The 21,008-nt window shown below is 36.1% G+C and overlaps 1 protein-coding gene across 1 annotated transcript in view; it reads right to left on the bottom strand.

Moving 5' to 3' along the window:
- Nucleotides 1-21,008, bottom strand: part of CATSPERB (cation channel sperm associated auxiliary subunit beta) — a gene marked incomplete at its 3' end in the record, with an annotated part of 166,814 nt that overhangs the window by 20,060 nt on the left and 125,746 nt on the right. Inside the window, exons 18-20 of the mRNA XM_079912794.1 lie at nt 12,386-12,576; nt 7,697-8,029; nt 898-1,037 (exon numbers count right to left, since the gene is read on the bottom strand). Coding sequence (XP_079768920.1) covers nt 898-1,037; nt 7,697-8,029; nt 12,386-12,576 — 664 coding nt within the window. The remainder of the gene's footprint in view (nt 1-897; nt 1,038-7,696; nt 8,030-12,385; nt 12,577-21,008) is intronic.

The following is a 21,008-nucleotide window of genomic DNA, read 5'->3' as shown; positions in this document are numbered from 1 at the left end:
GACTTTTGTTTGGATGCCAATTCAAACAAACCAACCCTAAACATTTTTTTTTTTTTGAGAAAATTGCGGGAATTTGATTATGGACTGGGTTTTATAGGGTACCAAAAAAAAATTTGTTTAAAAAATTTCAGGGATGATAATGGCATTCTTGTTATGTGAGAGATAATACACATATTTTTTGGAGATATGTATGGAAGCATATAGGAGTGAAATGACATGATGTCTGCTATTCATTTAAAACTATGTCAGAATATAAACCAAAAAAATTAGAGATGATAAAACAGAAGTATCAAAACCTTGACTATTGTTTAATTTCAGAAATAGGTATATGGAAATTCTTCTTTTGTCTATATCTGAAATTTTTCGTGATAAACAGATTGTAGAATTTGCTGAAAAATATTTATTGACACAAAGGGATTAAACTATATAATTAAGTGGAAGGAGCAAATTTTTAAAACTGTATATACAATGCTCTCCCAGTTTTAGGGGGAAAAAAGGAAAATACTGTAAGTTCATAGTGATTGAGCATTTTCTATGTGCCAGACATTGTTTTAGATGGCCTACCTGAATTATCACATTTAATTCTCAAAACACTCTTAAGAGGTAGGTATTATTAGTATCACTTCCATTTTATAGATGAGGAAACTTAGAGTAAAGTAACTTTCCTAAGCTCACAAAAACAGTACCAGCAGTGAAAACTGACTCAGGTAGTCTTTTCCAGAGCTCACTTTTTTAATCTCTATGACATACAGCCTTTTCGTAATTCCCAAAATGTTAAAAGTGTTTAGTCATCCTTGATAGGTAGGATTATGCATAAATTTTCCTTCTTTTTCTTATCTTATATTCTAAATTTTCTATAATCCATAGATATTTTTTAATAATTAAAGAAAAACTTACTTGACGTAAAGTTTTGCTGGCTGCAGAAATTTCCATTAGATAACTATCAGTGTCATCAAAATGGCCTTCAACTTTAACTTCCAACAAATTTGGGTTTCCAACGACTACTTTCAGTAGTGGGATTTCAAGTGTTTGAACATCTTTGGAAACAAAGCCAAGAGTGAACATGAAAATTTTAAGCAATTTCATAATGACTGGCTGATCAGAATTCTAGAACATCTACAGAATCTATTTATACAGAGTTAACTTTAATAGTTCTTAGAAAAATTTAACTTTGCAAATATTTTCTCCTAATTTTTTTCACAGAAATATTGCTCCCCTCCACCCCTCATTCCTCAGCCAGATTCTCGAAGGCAGTCACTTGGATAGTCTTGGTCACACTGAGTTGGCTAACTCAGTAGAGAAACTGAGAATACACGCTCAATTTAAAGGGCTGTCAATCAGTTGCTGCCAAGAGAAAAACCCTAGGCATTTAACACAATACATCATTAGGCCATTTCCTGCCTTCAGGGCCTCTGTTTGCAACCTCTCCATACTGAGAAATTAAATGGAAAGAGAGATTTGGAAGACCATGTAATCTAATTGCCATCTTTACTAATTAGTAAATCAGAGCTGAGTAGTAAATAAGTTGCCCGAAGTCTCAGCTCTAGCTGTTTCCCTTAAACCAAAGTGATCTGGCCAGTGCTTCCTAAACTATAACTGGGGATTTTGTTAGAATGCCAATTCTGATTTAACAGTTCTGAGGATGGGGCTGAGATTCCACATCCTGTCCCCTTCATACCTTTATTGAGGTATACCGACAAATAAAATTGTATATTTTTAAAGTGTATAATGTGGAGATTTGTTGTACTTATACATTGTGAAATGATTACCATAATTAAGTTAATTAATACAGCCACCACCTCACATTTTGTGTGTGTGTGTGTGTGTGTGTGTGTGTGTGGTGGGAACACTTAAGATCTACTCTCTTAGCAAATTTCAACTATACAGTACAGTATTATTAACTATAGTTATCGTGCTATGTATTATATCCCCAAGACATTTATTTTATAACTGGAAGTTTGTACTCTTTGACCAACATCTGCCCATTTTCTCCATCCTCCAGCCCCTGTCAACTGGCACTCTATTTCTATGAGTTAGACATTTTTTTTTTTTTAAGATTCCACATATGAGTGAGATCACACACTACTTGTCTTTCTCTGGCTTATTTCACTCAGCATAATGTCTTCCAGGTTCATCCATGTTGTTCATCCTTCTTTTTTATGGCTGTATAGTATTTCTTTGTGCATATATACCACATTTCTTTATCCATTCATCTGTTGATGGACCCTTATGTTGTTTCCATACCTGGGCTATTGTGAGTAATGCTGCAATGAAAGTGGGAGTACAGATACCTCTTCAAGATACTGATTTTGATATATACCCAGAAGTGGGATTGCTAGATCATATGGTAGCTCTATTTTTAACTTTTCTGAGAAACTTCCACACTATTTTTCACAGTGACTGAACAAATTTATATTCCTACCAAGAGTGCACAAGGGTTCCCTTTACTCCACATCCTCAACAGTACTTAACTATCTCTTGTCTTTTTGTAACAGCCATTCTAACAAGTGTGAGGTGATATCTCATTATAGTTTTGATTTGCATTTCCCTGATGATTAGTGATATTGAATACCTTTCCATATACCTGTTGGCCACTTGCATATCTTTGGAAAAATGTCTATTCAGGTCATTTACACATTTTTAATTGGATTATTTGTTTGTTTGCTATTGAGCTGTATGAGTTCCTTTTATATTATAGATATTAACCCCTTATCAGATATATGGTTTGCAAATATTTTCTCCCACTCTACATGCTGCCTTTCCTTTTTATTTTTTAACGTTTTTATTGGAGTATAATTGCTTTACAATGGTGTGTTAGTTTCTGCTTTATAACAAAGTGAATCAGTTATACATATACATATATCCCATATCTCTTCCCTCTTGCATCTCCCTCCCTCCCACCTTCCCTATCCTTCTAGCTGGTCACAAAGCACTGAGCTGATCTCCCTGTGCTATGCGACTGCTTCCCACTAGCTATCTATTTTACATTTGGTAGTGTTTATATGTCCATATATATACTACCACTCTCTCACTTTGTCCCAGCTTACCCTTCCCCCTCCCTGTGTCCTCAAGTCCATTCTCTAGTAGGTCTGCATCTTTATTCCCGTCTTGCCCCTAGGTTCTTCATGACCTTTTTTTTTTTTTTTTTTTTTTAGATTTTTAGATCTAAAAATTTAGATTTTTTAGACTTTTAGATTTTTTTTTTTAGATATATGTGTTAGTCTACGGTATTTGTTTTTCTCTTCCTGACTTACTTCATGCTGTATGACAAACTCTAGGTCCAACCACCTCACTACAAACAACTCAATTTCGTTTCTTTTTATGGCTGAGTAATATTCCATTGTATATATGTGCCACATCTTCTTTATCCATTCATCTGTCAATGGACACTTAGGTTGCTTCCATGTCCTGGCTATTGTAAATAGAGCTGCAATGAACATTGTGGGACATGACTCTCTTTGAATATGGTTTTCTCAGGGTATATGCCCAGTAGTGGGATTGCTGGGTCATATGGTAGTTCTATTTTTAGTTTTTAAAGGAACCTCCATAATGTTCTCCATAGTGGCTGTATCAATTTACATTCCCACCAACAGTGTATGAGGGTTCCCTTTTCTCCACACCCTCTCCAGCATTTATTGTTTCTAGATTTTTTGATGATGGCCATTCTGACTGGTGTGAGATGATATCTCATTGTAGTTTTGATTTGCATTTCTCTAATGATTAATGATGTTGAGCATCCTTTCACGTGTTTGTTGACAATCTGTATATCTTCTTTGGAGAAATGTCTGTTTAGGTCTTCTGCCCATTTTTGGATTGGGTTGTTTGTTTTCTGGATATTGAGCTGCATGAGCTGCTTGTAAATTTTGGAGATTAATCCTTTGTCAGTTGCTTCATTTGCAAATATTTTCTCCCATTCTGAGGGCTGTCTTTTCTTCTCGTTTATGGTTTCCTTTGCTGTGCAAAAGCTTTTAAGTTTCATTAGGTCCCATTTGTTTATTTTTGTTTTTATTTCCATTTCTCCAGGAGGTGGGTCATAAAGTATCTTGCTGTGATTTATGTCATAGAGTGTTCTGCCTATGTTTTCCTCTAAGAGTTTGATAGTGTCTGGCCTTACATTTGGTCTTTAATCCATTTTGAGTTTATTTTTATGCATGGTGTTAGGGAGTGTTCTAATTTCATTCTCTGATATGTAGCTGTCCAGTTTTCCCAGCACACTTACTGAAGATTGCCTTTGCATTTTGTTTTTTGTTTCCTTTGCTGTGCAAAAGTTTTTTAGTTTGATATAGTCCCATTTGTTTACTTTTGCTTTTATTTCCTTTGCTTGTGGTGTCACATCCAAAAAAAAGTCATTGCCAAGACCAATGTCAAGGGGGCTTTTCCTTCATTTTTTTTTTTCTAGGATTTTAATGGTTTCAAGTCTTACATTTAAGTCTTTAATCCATTTTGAATTAATTTTTGTGAGTGGTGTAAGATAGGGGTCCAGTTTTATTCTTTTGCACATGGCTGTCCAGTTTTCCCAGCACCATTTATTGAAGAAACTATTCTTTCTCCATTGGCTCCCTTGTCAAAACTTAGTTGACTGTGTATGCATGAGTTTATTTCTGGGATCTCTATTCTGTTCCATTGGTTTATGCATCTGTTTTTATGCCATTACCGTAATGTTTTGGTTAATATAGCTTTGTAATAGAGTTTGAAATTAAGAAGTGTGGTTCCTCCAGCTTTGTTCTTTGTCAACATTGTTTTGGCTACTCAGGGTCTTTAATGCGAATACACCACATTAACAGAATGAAAGATAAAAATTATTATCTCAACAGATATAGAAAAAGCATTTGACAAAATTCAACATCCATTCATGAATAAAACTCTCAACAAATTAGGTTTAGAAGGAACGTACGTCAACACAATATAGGCCATATGTGACAAGTCCATAGCTAACATCATACTCATACTTATCATACTCAAGCTTAAAGCTTTTCCTCTAAGATGAAGAACAAGACAAGGATGTTCCCCCTCACCACTTCTATTCAACACAGTACTGGAAGACTTACCCAGAGCAATTAAGAAAGAAAAAAGTCATCCAAATCAGAAGGGAAGAAGTAAAATTGTGTCTGTTTGCAGATGACAGAATATTATATTTAGAAAACCCTAAAGGCTCTATCAAAACACTGTTAGAATAAAAAGGTTCAGCAAAGTTGCAGGATAAAAAATCAATGCACAAAAATCAGTTGTGTTTCTGTACACTAGCAATGAACTAGCTGAAAGAGAAATTAAGAAAATGACCCCATTTATAGCACCATCAAAAAGAGCAAAATAGGGCTTCCCTCGTGGCGCAGTGGTTGGGAGTTCGCCTGCTGATGCGGGGGACGCATGTTCGTGCCCCGGTCCAGGAGGATCCCGCATGCCGCGGAGCGGCTGAGCCCGTGTGCCGTGGCCTCTGGGCCTGCGCGTCCGGAGCCTGTGCTCCGTGGAGGGAGGGGCCGTGGCAGTGAGAGGCCTGCGTGCCGCAAAAAAAAAAAAAAAAAAAAAGAGCAAAATATTAGGAATAAATTTAACAAAGGAGGTGAAAGACATGTACACTGAAAACTATGACACCAGTGAAAGAAACTGAAGATGACACAAATAAGCTGAAAGACATCTCATGTTCATGAATTGGAAGAATTAATATTGTTAAAATGTCCATACCCCTAAAGCAATCTACAGATTGATTGTAATTCCTATCAAAATTCCATTGGCATTTTTCGCAGAAATACAAAAGAAAACCTAAAATTTGTTTGCAACCACCAAAGACTGTGCATTTCTAACAAGCACCCAAGTGATGCCAATGAAGCTGGTCCAGGAACCACATCTTGAATAGCATGGACTAGGTTTTTCTTCAAAGAGGCAACTGAGTTGATTTGCTGATTATTATTTGTTTCTTCAAACTGAACAAGTTTAAAATATAACAAATTAGTTGTTAAATACAATTAAAGCTACAATAGTTAGAACATTTGGGATTTGTACTGGAATACAGAGAAATAACAAAGGAACAGAATTTTTAAAACCCAGAAATGGTCAAAATAATAGGTAAATTGCATTGTTTTTAAAAATCAGTGAAGAAAAAATACATTATTCAATAAGTGATGTTGGAACAACTACCTAACCACCTGTAATACACCAAAACAAAGTGTAGATAAATTAAATAATTAGGTGGAAAGTTAAAGCCATAAAATTAAAACCCTAAAATTACTTGAAGGAAATACGGACAATTAGTCATATAATCAAAGAGAAAGGATTCTAAGGGTTTCAGAAAGAAGTTTTTTTTCAGAATATTTAGTTCACAATACTGACGGAAATAGAAATACTTGTCTCCAATTTTTTTCAAAGCTTATAATTTTTATTTTTATAAATTGCACTTGGTTATGTTTTTCAAATAAGCTTGTTTTTTTTTAAATAGTGTTTTGTCCTTTCATTATGGTTCATATGCTTTCTTTTATCTCTTTAAGAGTTTTACATATTTTATACTTTACAATTGTTTTTATAGTGCCTTTCTGATTTTTCCATCAACTCAAGATTAAAACTTTGTTTCCTATGCTTGTTGAGCTTCTCTTATGTTGGGTCATTTCCTTACATGGTTTTAAAATTCTTTCCCTCAATTTATGTTCATGAAGATTGATTTTTCTGTGGAATTCCATGTTACCTTGTTTATGAAAGTATTCCTACAGAGGGTTTTGTGCTTCCTTATGCTGGGACCCAGGCATTTTAATGATGTCTCAGTTTGGGATTCTTGTATTTGGTGGGTAGTATCTAGGTGTTACACAGTCTTGGAGTTTGGGTTTTTTACAAGAAATTCTTTGAGTTCCGTGGAGATGACAATCTCCCTACCTCTTTCTTTGAGTTGTTGGGTAGCATTTTCCTTATCCTCGCTTCACCCTTCACAATTTGATGGTTCCAGCTTTACTTAATGTTCTCATTTCCAACTTCCTACCACAAGGTAGAAATGTCTAAAGGTCTACATCTTCTACTAAGGCTTGGGCATTAAAATTCATCCCACTGCCTATATGGCCTATGTCTGAGCCTCAAAACCTTCCAGGAGCCACATATTAGCTAATTTTTTCGACTTTGGTTCCCTTTTCATTTCTGGTGACAGGATTTTCTTTTTTCCCTCCCCTTCCTTCCATATTTTTCCCTCAATTTCTAGCTCAGTAATTTACTAAAATTTTTTGTTTTATTTCTTTCCAGCGTGCCATTTCCCCATCATTTTTAGTAAGTTTTATATTAGTTTTGTAATAAATAAATATCTTGAAAAATGGAGCAAAGTATAGAATTCTATTTAAAAGTCTTTTTTTTGGCTTAAAATAAATACTTGAAATGATTATAACAACACAAAGGTAATTGTAATGTTTTCTTTTCAGAGGGCAGCAAAAATCTAAACTAAAATCCTGTGTATATTTGGGCTGGTAATTTAAGCTCATTTATAAAATAAGGATTAAAATCTAGACTTTTAGGGTTGTTACAAACATTAAATTTTAAAATGAATAAAAAAATCATTTAATACAGAGCTTTGCATAAGTGCTCAATAATTAGAGCTAATACTGTTATTGGTAGAATGCCACCTACTACAGAAACCAAAGATAAAAGAAATATCAAAGAGTATATTTTACATTCAAGAAAAGTAATAACATTTCCTTTTGATATTTTCCAATAAAAATAAACTTACCTTTTGTATTAGGTATGACTTTAATCTTTAAAGTATGAGATTTCCCCAGATCAATGTATTTCAGGACATTGAGGGATAGTGAATCATCATGTTGTTGAAACCAGTAATTACACGGTTTTGAACGTATGTTCCATGTTCGTCCATCCCTTTGCCCAAAGTTGTATAAGAACCAAGAGCCTTGTAGAAAGGTCATATTGTGGGGTACTGTTTCAGGCATGGTAGCGATAGCTAAAGCATTCTCATTATCTAAAATCCTTGTGATCAGGAAGCTGCTGTAACCGGGAATCACCACAGTCTTTTCTATATCCGAATCTTGAAATGAGGAAGTAACACCTGAAGCTAAAACAGGAATGATTTGGTATAAAATAAAACAGCCAATGTTCTCCAAGTAATACTGGTGGACATAACTGAGGAATACACTAGTTGAGTTTTTAAATTATGGTCTTAGCTAGAGGACACATTTGCCAGATTTCAGGTTATAATTCAAATTATTTTGTAGAAAGTGTATTGCAAATATGCCAAGCACAGTTTTTACTGTGAAACTAGTTCTATAAAATTCTCAGCAGGAAAAAAAACACATAGCGCTAAGTAATTATAAGAAATCTGATTTCTTTACCATAGAACTGGTAAGAGCCTTAATAACCCAGAGTCTTTATTGTGATTTTATAAGAGAAGGATAATGTAGCTAGTGTTTTCCCTAGGGCCTAAAGATCTGCCTATTACATAGCAGATGCTCAATAAATAGTTGTTGAATAAATGAATAATTGATTGCTTAAGAAGAGCATGAAGATTTAGAAGAAAAGAGGCTTGAGAGCAGGACCATAAGGAACACCATCATGTAAAAATGGGAAGGAAAAAAAAACTCCACAAAGGAGACAAAGAAGAAAAAGGAGACAAAGAAGACTGGAGAAAATCCATCAGAGAAAAGGAGACAGAAAAAGGAGACAAAGGAGACTGGAGAAAATCCATCAGAGAGGATATGAGGGAAGCCAAAAGATGGCTGTTTGAAGGAGAGGGAAGTCATCATTTTTAAATGTTTTTGAAACATGTCAACAATGATACTCACCTCATTCTGAAAAAATAAGTAGAAGTAGTCAGAAGAGAATCTCATAATTCCCTTTATTATGCACACACGCTCTAATTTTTCCCATTTCAACAAACCAGCAAAAATCCTTTCCTACATTCCCTCCAACTACCACATCATTTCTCTCCTCCCCTTCATTGTGAAATTCCCTGAAAGGGCTGCCTTTATTCACTATCTTCAATTCCTCGCCTCTCAGAAGTTTATAAACCTAACCCAATCAGACTTTTGTCTACATGACTCCACCCAACAATAGCTTTTATCAAGGTTACCAATGACTTGACACAGATCCATTGGGCACTTTTCTCTCCTCATCTTACCTCACCTCTTGGCAGCATGTAGCACAGCATCATCATTCCCTCCTTCTTGAAGTACCTTCTTCACTTGGTTTCTGAGACATGCTCTCTCTTAGTTCTTCTCCTAGCAGAGCATCTGGTCTTCCTGTTCTCTGACCACTAACTGTTGGACCTCAGACTTTTTCGTTTCTATACCTACACTAGCTTTCCCAGTGATCTCATCTGATCTCATAGCATTAACTATCATATATGCTGACCACTTGATTCCCCCCCCTTTTTTGAGATATAACTGATATATAACATTAGTTTCAGGTGTACAACACAATTCAATATTTGTATATATTGCAAAATAATAACCACAAAAATCTAGCTAACATCCATCACCACACACAGTTACAACTTTTTTTCTCGTGAGGAAAATTTTTAAGATCTACTCTCTTAACAACTTTTAAATATACAATGCAGTGTTAGCTATAGTCACCATGTTTTACATTACATTCCTATGACTTATTTATTTTATAATTACAAGTTTATACCTTTTGATCCCTTCACCGAACCCCCACCTCTGGCAACTACCAATCTATTCTGAGTTTATTTATTTGTTGTTTGCTTGTTTTTAGATTTCACATATAAGTGACGTCATACAGTATTTGTCTTCCTCTGTCTGACTTATCTCACAATAATGCCCTCAAAATTCATCCATGTTGTTGCAAATGGCAAGATTTCCTCCTTTTTTATGGTTGAATAATATTTTAATGTATATATATATGAACACACCCAATTTTCTTTTTTTTTTCTTTTTTTTTTTTTTTTTGTGGTACGCGGGCCTCTCACTGTTGTGGCCTCTCCCGTTGCAGAGCACAGGCTCCGGACGCGCAGGCTCAGCGGCCATGGCTCACGGGCCTAGCTGCTCCGTGGCATGTGGGATCTTCCCAGACCGGGGCACAAACCCGTGTCCCCTGCATCGGCAGGTGGACTCTCAACCACTGCGCCACCAGGGAAGCCCCCAATTTTCTTTATCCATTCATCTATCAATGGACACAGGTTGCTTCTATATCTTGGCTACTGTAAATAATGTTGCAATGAACAAGAGGGAGTATATATCTTTTCACGTTAGCATGCTCATTTTCTGTGGATAAATACTCAGGTGTGGAATTGATTGATCATATGGTAGTTCTATTTTTAATTTTTTGAGGAACCTTTATGTTGTCTCCCATAGTGACTGCACCAATTTACATTCCCACCAACAGTGCACAAGGATTCCCTTTTCTACACATCCTCCCCAGCAATTTTTATTTCCTGTCTTTTTTTTTAATATTTATTTATTTGGTTGCACTGAGTCTTAGTTGCAGCTCCAGGGTTCCTTAGTTGTGGCTCACCAGCTCCTTAGATGCGGCATGGGGGCTCCTTTCTTGTGGCATGTGAACTCATAGTTGCAGCATGCATGTGGGATCTAGTTCCCTGACCAGGGATCGAACCTGGGCCTCCTGTTGGGAGCACAGAGTCTTATCCACTGCACCACCAGGGAAGGTGAAGGTATGTATTTACTGGTGGATAAATACATACCTGCACCAAAGAATGTATATGTTAAGGCCGAATACATACCACCTTATGTATTAAGGTGGATAGGTATGTATTTATTGGCAGTTTGTTAATTGTTTCCTAGGTGTTTTATACTTTCTCTGTTCCTTTCTTCTTTTGCTCTCTTTCTTTGTGATTTGATGATTTTCTGTGGTTATCTGTAGTGGCTTAGATTCCTGTTTGTTTTGTGTATCTACTATAGGTTTTTGCTTTGTGGTTACCACTGGGCTTACATAAAACAACTTATATTTATAATAGTCTATTTTAAGTTGATAACAACTTAAGTTTGAATGCATTCTAGGGCTCTACATTTCTAACCCCCCCAATTTATGTTTTTGATATCACAATTTACATATTTTTATCTTGTGTATCCATTAACTAATCATTGTAGTTAGTTTTTTTACTACCTTTGTCTTTAACTTTCATTCTAGCTTTATAAGTGATTAACTACCACATTTACAACATAAGATTATTCTAAATTTTACTATATATTTGCCTTTACCAGTGAAATTTATACTTTCACACATTTTCCTATTACTGATTAGCTCTCTTTTGTTTCACCTTAAAGAAATTCCTGTAACATTTCATGTAAAGCCAGTCTAGGATGATGAACTCATTTGGTTTTTGCTTGTCTGGAAAACTCTTTATCTCTCCTTCAATTCTCCATGACAAAGTTGCTGGTAGATAGATATACTTGGTTGGCAATATTTTCTTTCAGAACTTTGACTATATCATGTCATTCCCTTCTGATGTGCAAAGTTTCGGTTGAAAAATCTGCTGATAGTCTTATGGGGGCATTCTACTGTAGGTAACGAGTTATTTTTCTCTTGCCACTTTTAAGATTCTCTTCTGGTCTTTAACTTTTGACACTTTAATTATAATGTGTCTTGGTGTGGGTCTCCCTGGGTTCATCTTATTTGGAACTCTATAGGCTTCCTGGATCTGGATGTCTGTTTCTTTCCCCAGGTTATAGAAGTTTTCAGCCATTATTTATTCAAATAATTTTTCTGCTCCTTTCTCTCTCTCTTCTCCTTCTGACTGTTCAAATGTATTTCTCCAGTCCAGAGATCTTTCCTGAACTCCAGAATTGTCTTTCTATATATCTACCTTATTTCTCCACTTGGATGAGTAACAGACATCTTATATTTAATAGGATCTCTCACCTGATTATTGCAATAGCCTCTTAAGTGATTTCTCTGCTTTCCTTCTTGCCCTCTCTGTCACATGCCCAGTCTGTTGTCAACAGAGCAGCTAGTTCAATCATGTCACTTTCTGCTCAAAACACTCCAAAGCCTTGCCATTTACTCAGAGTAAAACCCAAATCCTTATAATAAACTATACTAACTTTTGCTATGTATCTATCATATAATCCTTTGAAATAGAAATATGCTACATGACAGTGATTCAAAATTATTTCATTATGTAGGGTAAAGTCTGGACTTCTTGACTTTTCTCACTGTTCCTGAGCACTGTTAAAGACAAAATAACATCATATTATAGAAATAAATGATAGGTATTACTATTGATGAAATATCAATGAAGTGATAGCTAGGTTTCATTATATTAGAAATAAAGAATTCCTCCAGGAATCTAAGTATATGTAGACTTCTGTAGATTACCAATTGGACTAAATTTTGAAATCTATTGTTCTATAAAAGAGCATGAACACTTTTCCCAAAAGATAATTTCTCATTTTCCCCAGCCATCAGAGAGATATATTACTACACTTACTTTGTAATTGAAGAGTAAGCTTATAGGAGAAATTTCCAGCTTGATTAATGGAAAGGGAACTAGACAAACAAGAGCTTTCATTCACTTCCTCTATTCCAAAAGGGTCTATAATTTCTGCAATAACTGACGACAAAAATCCTTTAGGCGTGTTATGTTGCAATATCTTTCTTATGTAAGCTGTTCCAGTTTTCCTAAAAACAAACCAACAAACATCATGCAACTTGGGTAAAACAGTGGCTTAAATTAACAAGTTCATAACCATATAATTTATAAATAAAATTTACCACAAATGGCTAACAAATGAATATTTGAGTAACATTTGTTCAACCTCATTAGTAATCAATGAAATGTCAATTACAGCAATGGGATATGATTTTTCACCTATCAAATTAGGAAAGGTTTTTTAAAGGCAGAGTTTAATAGTGGTAAGAATTTAGTGGAGATAGGCACTAATGGGATTGTAAACTGGTACAAGATTCCTAGAAAGCAATTTGACATTATGCATTAAGAGCTCTAATATTATTTTTTTCACACTCTGATTCCATAAATCTACCGATAGGTCTCTATCCTAAGGAAAGAACTTGAAACATAGAGGGGGAGGGGGAGAAAAGCTTTCCATACAAAGATGTTCATCACAGCATTATGATAAAAGCTAGAAATAAAAATGCCAACAATAGGAAAATTAAGTAAATGATAATACCTGATCTACCTAGGCAAAATACATCTATTAAAATGCTACTTACAAAGAGTTTTTAATTACCTAAGGAAAGTGGTCACATTATAATGTCAAAATGAAAGAAGCATAGTGAAGAATGTTGAAATGCATGTTGAAAAGGACTAATCAGTAATTCATCAAGGTGTTAACAGTCATGATTTCAATTGTCTTCTTTATATTTGCCTTTTAGGAAATTTCTACAGTGAGCATGTTCTTTATAATCAAGAAAAAACATCCATTTTTAAAACGTTAAGCTAAGATATCCATGTGCAAAAAATAAATCTACACAGAGACCTTACACCCTTCACAAACAATTTAACTCAAAGTAAATTACAGACTTAAACATAAAATGCAAAACTCTAAAACTCCTAGGAGAGAACATAGGAGAAAACCTAGATGAACTTGGGTATGGCGATGACTTTTTAGATACAACGCTAGGGACACAATCCATGAAAGAAAAAAATTGACAAGCCATACTTTATTAAATTAAAAACTTCTGCTCTGTGAAAGACACTGTCAAGAGAATTAGAAGACAAGCCATAGACTGGGAGAAAACAGTTGTGAAAAACATATCTGACAAAGGACTGTTATCTAAAATAAACTGTAGGGGAGGAATAAAACCTCTTTTTCCTCTACCCTCCTAGGTTCTGTGCCTGGGACCCTAGAAATTAAACTGATGAAAGCCAGATTAACAATAAAAAACGAACACTTGATTAATGTGTGTCATGCTTACACAGGGGAGACACCTCAGTGATGAGTAACTCAAAGGGGTGGTTGGAACCTGGAGCTTGTCTAGCATCTTAATAAAGAACAATAAATTTGTGGAGAAGTGACAAGACAAAGAAAAAGGGCTAAGGCTTTTAGGGGTGGCAAACAGTGAAAAAGTAAATATATGGGAGAAACTATTGGAAGATAAGGTTGTTTTTAGTAATGCTTGTTATGCAGGTTCCTCTCAGTGTCTCTGAACTGGTAAGAGTCTCCAGTTGTCTCTGGTGATTAGGAATCATCCTGCCTTTCTTGGTAGAGAGGTGGAAGGCAAGGGATTTTTTCATATGTCTGCTTCTTCTTAATTGCCTTAGGCTAAAAATAATCTTTATGCCAAAGTGGTATATTTTGGATTGCCATATGCCAATCCCCTACAATACAAACAACTCTTAAAACTCAACAGTAAGAAAAGAAACAGCCCAGTTAAAAAGTGGGCAAAAGGTCTAAATAGGCACCTCACGGAAGAAAACATGCAGATGGCAAATAAACATATGAAAAGATGCTTATATGCATGATATATCATCGGGAAATACAAATTAAAACAACGAGATACCACTATACGCTTATTAGAATGGCAAAAGTCCAAAATATTGACACCACCAAATATTGGTGAGGATGTAGAGCAAGAGGAACTCTCATTTATTGCTGGTGGGAATGCAAAATGGTACAGCCACTTTGAAAGCCACTTACCATATGATCCAGCAATCAAATTCCTTTGTATCTATGCAAATGAGTTAAACACAAAACCTGAACAAGGATGTTTATGGCATCATTATTCAAAATTGCCCAAACTTGGAAGCAGCCAAGATGTCCTTCAGTAGGTGAATGGATAAAAAAACTGTGGTACATCCAGACAATGGAATGTCATTCAGTGGTAAACAGAAATGAGTTATCAAGTCATGAAAAGATATGAAGGAAGCTGAAATGCATATTACTAAGTGAAAGAAGCTAATCTGAAAAGCTACACACTGTGTGATTCCAACTGTATGACATTCTGAAAAAGGCAAAACTATGGAGACAGTATAGATGTCAGGGGTTAGTGGGGATGGATGGATGAAGATGCAGAGCAGAGAGGACTTTTAGGGCAGTGAAAGTATTCTGTATGATATTAATAGTATAAGGTGGATACGTGTCATTACATAATTGTCAAAAGCCATAGAATGTGCAACACCAAGAGTGAACCCTAATGTAAACTATGGGCTTCAGGTGACTGATGATGTGTCAGTACAGGTTCATGGATTGTAACAAATGTACCTACATTATATTATAGTATAGTGTCCTACACTATGGTGTAGGACATCAATAGTGAGGGGGGTATGTGTGGAGAGGGGGTATATGGGAACTCTACTTTCTGATCAGTTTTGCTGTGATCCTAAAACTTCTCTTAAAAAGTAAAGTTTATTACCGTAATTTAAAAAAATTAACCTCTTTGTATCTGAAGTCATTGACCAATAGCCAGGCTATTACTGAACCTGTCTTCCCACTTCTCCCACCACTGGCGAGTTAAATGAGCCTCTTGTACTCAAGTGTCTAGGATGGCTTTTGGGGGTAATCAAGCTCCAGTCTTCCAGGAGAGGTAAGAAGTCAGCTTTTAAAGGAGGGAATGGGGTTTGGGCAATGAAGGATGGGCTTAAAATTAGGAGTCAGGGAGTTCCTGAGGTGGAGAGGAATATCTGTTGAGGGGGGAAAACACTGCAAAAAGACAATTACCATCAAACTTAACTGCCTGTAATGCTAAGCTCCCATTCCAGTACCCATGCTGTTTCCCCAGCCCACTGCCCTCACCCCATGCCAATGAAGCTGCTTTAATCAAGGTTACTACAGCCTGGAATGTTGCCACATCCAAAGGTCACTTCACTTCTTTGTTTTATTTTACTCAGTCTCTCAGCTGCATGGGTCACAGTGGTCCACTCCATACTTTCCAAAACACCCACCTCCCTTGGCTTATAGGATCCCACATTTCCCTGGTTTTTCTCCTATCTCACTGGCTGCTCCGTCCTGGTTTTCTTGGCTGGGGCCTCCTCTTCTGCCTAATCTCTCTTCCTGGAGTGTCCAAGGCCTTTTCTTCCCTACAGACATCCATTTATACAGGAACAACTGTCAAATGAAGAGCTCTTGCTCTGACCCTGTGTGCTATGCATTAGTACATCCATGCAACTGCCAACTTCACATCTTCACTTGGGTACCTAACAGGCATTTCAAAATTAGTATTTCTAATATGGAACTCTCACTCACCCTGAGTAACTCTGCATTCCTCGTCTCATAAAATGACAGCATGATCTACCTAGCTGCCAACCAAAAACCTAAATAGTTCTTGATTGCTCTCTTGCTAATACCCACACCAGGCAATCTGTCATCAAATCCTGTCTTTTCTCAAATGCACCTGCTTCAACTGCCTTCATTTCTCACCTGTATTACCTCAATAGCTTTCCAAGGAGCCTGGAAACTTTGACTTCTCATTCTGTCCTATACTTTTCACAGCAGAGTGACCTTTTCGAAAATAAAAATAATTTCACTCTCCTATGTAAAACTCTCCAATGGCTTCCCCTGGCACCAAGAATAACACGGTAAACTCCTCATGCAGCCCACGATGCCTTATACGGTCTGGCATTTACCTACCCCCTCGCTCACCTTCCACCACACCATCTTACTCTGCACCATCCACACCAGCCTCCTTCCTGTTTATTAAATACACCCACGTATTTTCTTGCCTGACTGCATTTACACTTGCAATTTCTTTTGCCTGGAAAGCTCTTCGTTCTTTGTTCTCAGCTGTTTGCTTATCCTTCTCACTCCCTCTGTCACCGTGTTTACTTTCTTCATAGCATGTATTAGATCTAAAACTATTTTGTTTTTTGCTTACCTGTTTATCATCTGTCTCTCTTCATTAGAATGTCACCTCCATGCGGGCAAGGACCTTGTCTATCTTATTCACCACTATATTCCCGGTCTTAGCATAAGACTTGATGTGAAATAGTCACTCAATAATATTCATGGAATGAACAAATAGCTTTATCAAAACTTTGTGTAAATGTTGATGCTGTTTTCTTTCTGAGCAGTTTAGTAGAATTATTGACATTAAGTTATCACTTTTAGGATTTTGTGGAGATTTTTAAAAACAATTGACCTTGTTATGAAATGAGAGAAGTTCCTTCTCAATACTTCACCATTTGTGGAACGACTATACTTCCCATTATCAAGCAGATATAGATTTTTTATCTGTGAGTATATAATCAACTCCCACTGTGGAAAGGATTTTGATTCAGTATCCAACATCTCGTAGGTAGTGCCCCCAAAATCCAAAATCTTTGCTAATGTTCTGAATCCCTTGTGTTCCACCATTGAATCTTTCTTTAAACCATTTTTAGAAATTGAAGTATAGTTAATTTACAATGTTGTGTTAATTTCAGGGGTACAGCAAAGTAATTCAGTTATATATATATATATATTTTTTTCAGATTATTTTCCATCATAGGTTATTACAAGATATTGAATGTAGTTTCCTGTGCTATACAGTAGGTTCTTGTTGTTTGTCTGTTTCCATCATCTAACCTTAGTTCCTCTTATTCCTCAAATTCTCTTTTGAATTCCAAGAGACTGTCATTTCCACACTGCATGATTCCTCACCCGACAGTCTGTCTACCACAAGTACCTGTCTTCTTAAGCACAATATGAGAACCTCAGATTCCCTCACAATAATAAGACAAGATGTGGCTGGATGTGGCACACAGAAGACAAGCATAGATGTGTTTTATAAAGCAAAGAGCCAGGCAATAGAGTAAAGGAATGGAAATTACTCTGGATCCATTGCCCTGTTGAGTCTACCTCCCAAATATCTCTCAAATCAATCCATTCCTCTCCATTTCTACTATCAACATCTTAGACTGAAACACGAAAAATTTTAGCCTATACTATTGCAAAATCCTTCTAACTGCTCTCAGTGCATCCACAGTTGTTACCCTCTACTTCCTTCTCCCCATCTCAGCAGAGTGGTATTCTAAACAAAAGCTAGGCCATTTGAGATAAATGGGAGTTTATGAGTTTAAAAAGAAGATGGTACGAATAAATTCAAATACATTGGGTTGGCCAAAAAGTTCATTCGGCTTTTTCCATAACTCTCCAATTAAAAGACAGAGATTGGCTAAAAAATAGCCCACAAAACCTATATATGTTTTTTATGAGAGATACATAAGGAAGGTGGCAGTAAAAGAATCAAAATCATATACTAGACAAATATTACCCAAAGAAGGCTAGTGCAACTACATGGATAACAGATTAAAAACAACAAAAATAAAACAAAAACCATGGTAACAACAAAAAAATAATCTGATTGAAAAGTGAGCAAAGGACTTAATTAGACATTTCTACAAAGAAGATATACAGATGGCCAATAAGCACATTAAAAGATGCTCAACATCACTAATAATTAGAGAAATGGAAATCAAAACCACAAGATATCATTAGAATGGCTATTATAAAATAAAAAAATAGAGAATAAAAAATGTTGGCAAAGATGTGGAGAAATTAGAACCCTTGTACATTGTTGGTGGGAATACAAAATGGTGCAGCTGCTGTGGAAAATGGTATGGAGTTTCCTCAAAATATTAAACATAGAATTACCATATGATATAGCAATTCCACTTCTTGGTATACCCAAAATAACTGAAAGTATGGTCTCGGAGAGATAGCTGTACACCCATGTTCATAGCGACATTATTCAGAATAGCCAAAAAGTGGAAGCAACCCATGCCCATCAATAGAGGAATGGATAAGCAAAATGTGGCATATGCATACAACAGAATATTATTGTCTTAAAAATGAAGGAAATTCTGTCACATGCTATAACATGGATGAACTTTAAGGACAGTATGCTAATTGAAATAAGCCAGTCTCAAAAGATATGTACTGTATGATTCCACCTATGTAACTGATCTAGGTGTATCCACAATTGTTCATAGTCAAATTCACAGAGACAGAAAGTAGAACAGAGGTTGCCAGAGGCTGTGGGGAGAGGGGAATGGGGAATGAACTGTTTAGTGGGCACAGTTTCAGTTGGGGAAGATGAGATAGTTCTGGAGACGGATAGTGGCAATGGTTGCACAACCATGTGAATATACTTAATGTCACAGAACTGCACTCTTAAAAATGGTTAAAATGGTAAATTTTATGTTATGCATATTTTACTACAACCAAAGTACTATAATGCAAAAAAGCATTAAAATATAAAAATAATAATTAAATACCAATAAAATGTTCAACTCATCAAGAAGATGTAACAATTCTAAACTTATATGTATCTAATAACAGCCTCAAAATATATAAGGCAAAATTGACAGAACTACAAAAGAAACTGACAAATTCAATATCACATCAGAAAATTTTAACGTAACTCAATAATTGATAGGTCATACAGAAAAAAAATCAGTAAGGATACAGAAGATTGAAAAATCACAATTAACAAGATTAATCTAACAAATAAATACTAACATTGCACTCAACAATGTATGAAATGTATAAACATAGATAATACACAATGACCAAGATAGGTTTATTCCATGACTTCAAGTCTGGTTCAGCAATAAATCCATAATATAATTTACAACATTAAGTAAAAAGTTAAAGGGAAAAAATCTATAGATAAGCTCAATAGATACAGAAGAAACATTTAAAAACAAAAATAAAACACCTGTTAAACTGAAAACAAGATAACTGTCTATAAATGAAAAAGAGTTTTAAAAATGTATGGAAAAGATAATCCGTGACGGTGAAATGTTTAAAACATTCTTTTAAAAGTCAGGAACAAGGAAGCCCACTGTTATGGTCTGAATGTCTGTATCCCTCTAAAATTCCTATGTTGAAAACCTAAAGCCCAAAGTGATGGTATTCAGAGGTGAGGCTTTTGGGAGATGATTTAGGTCATGAGGGTGAAGGCTTTGTGAATCAGTTTACTACACTTTTAAAAGGGGCTCCAGAGCAATCCCCTGCCCCCTTCAACTATGCGAGGACAGGGCAAGAAGTTGGCAGTCTACAACCAGAAGAGAGCTTGCACAGAACCCAACCATGCTGGCACCCTAATCTTAGACTTCCAGTCTTCAGAACTATGAGAAATACATTTCTGTTGTTTATAAGCCATCCAGTCTTTGATATTTGATTATAGCAGCCTGAACGGACTGACACCCACTATCTTCATTTCTATTTAATGAGCTCCTAGATACTGTGACAGAAAAAAAATGTATAATATGCTAAGAAATGTTAAAGAAACAAATTATTTGCAGGTGATGTGATTATCTGCTTAGAAAAATATTTACCTCTACTCAGAAAATCCAAAAGAATATATAGAAAAAGTACTGGAATCATCAAAAGAATGTAGCAAATTTGAACCATTTAAGATTGCTGCACAAGGGCTTCCCTGGAGACACAGTGGTTGAGACTCCACCTGCCAATGCAGGGGAAATGGGTTTGAGCCCTGGTCCGGGAAGATACCACATGCCGCGGATCAACTAAGCCCGTGCGCCACACCTACTGAGCCTGTGCTCTAGAGCCCGTGAGCCACAACTACTGAGCCCACGTGCTGCAACTACTGAAGGCCGCATGCCTAAAGCCCGTGCTCTGCAACAAGAGAAGCCACCACAATGAGAAGCCCGTGCACCACAGTGAAGAGTACCCCCGCTCACTGCAATCAGAGAAAGCCCGTGCGCAGCAACGAAGACCCAATGCAGCCAAAAATAAATGAAAAAAATAATTTAAAAAAAAAAGACTGTTACACAAAAGTCAATTACAAGACATCTGCTTTTGCTTTCAACGCAGAAAGAAGCAACCCAACAAGAAACAAAACAGATAAATCACTAAGTCATCATTTTCCTTAAGCCATCAGATAACTAAAGTCACAAGATAACCAACTAACCTGAATCCAAGGGAATAAGCCATTCTGAGGAGAATCTGAACACAGGAACAGTCTCACTTATGGAAGAGCATGAGAGGAAGAAACAGTGCTGGCCACAAAAGAAGCAAGTAAGAAATAGCTAAAATTGTAAAAAACTGTCAAAGGCCAAGTATGGGCTGGTATGTGAGTCTGGAAATGCTGGGGCATCTTTCAAAACGGAGCCTGTACTCACTTGCAAGCTCCTTCCCATGGGTTTCCCT

Source organism: Stenella coeruleoalba (genome assembly GCF_951394435.1).
Source record: "Stenella coeruleoalba genome assembly, chromosome: 2".
In the NCBI taxonomy this organism is placed as follows: domain Eukaryota; kingdom Metazoa; phylum Chordata; class Mammalia; order Artiodactyla; family Delphinidae; genus Stenella; species Stenella coeruleoalba.
Note: the sequence above shows the minus strand (reverse complement) of the source record. Positions and strands in the feature narration are given on the sequence as shown.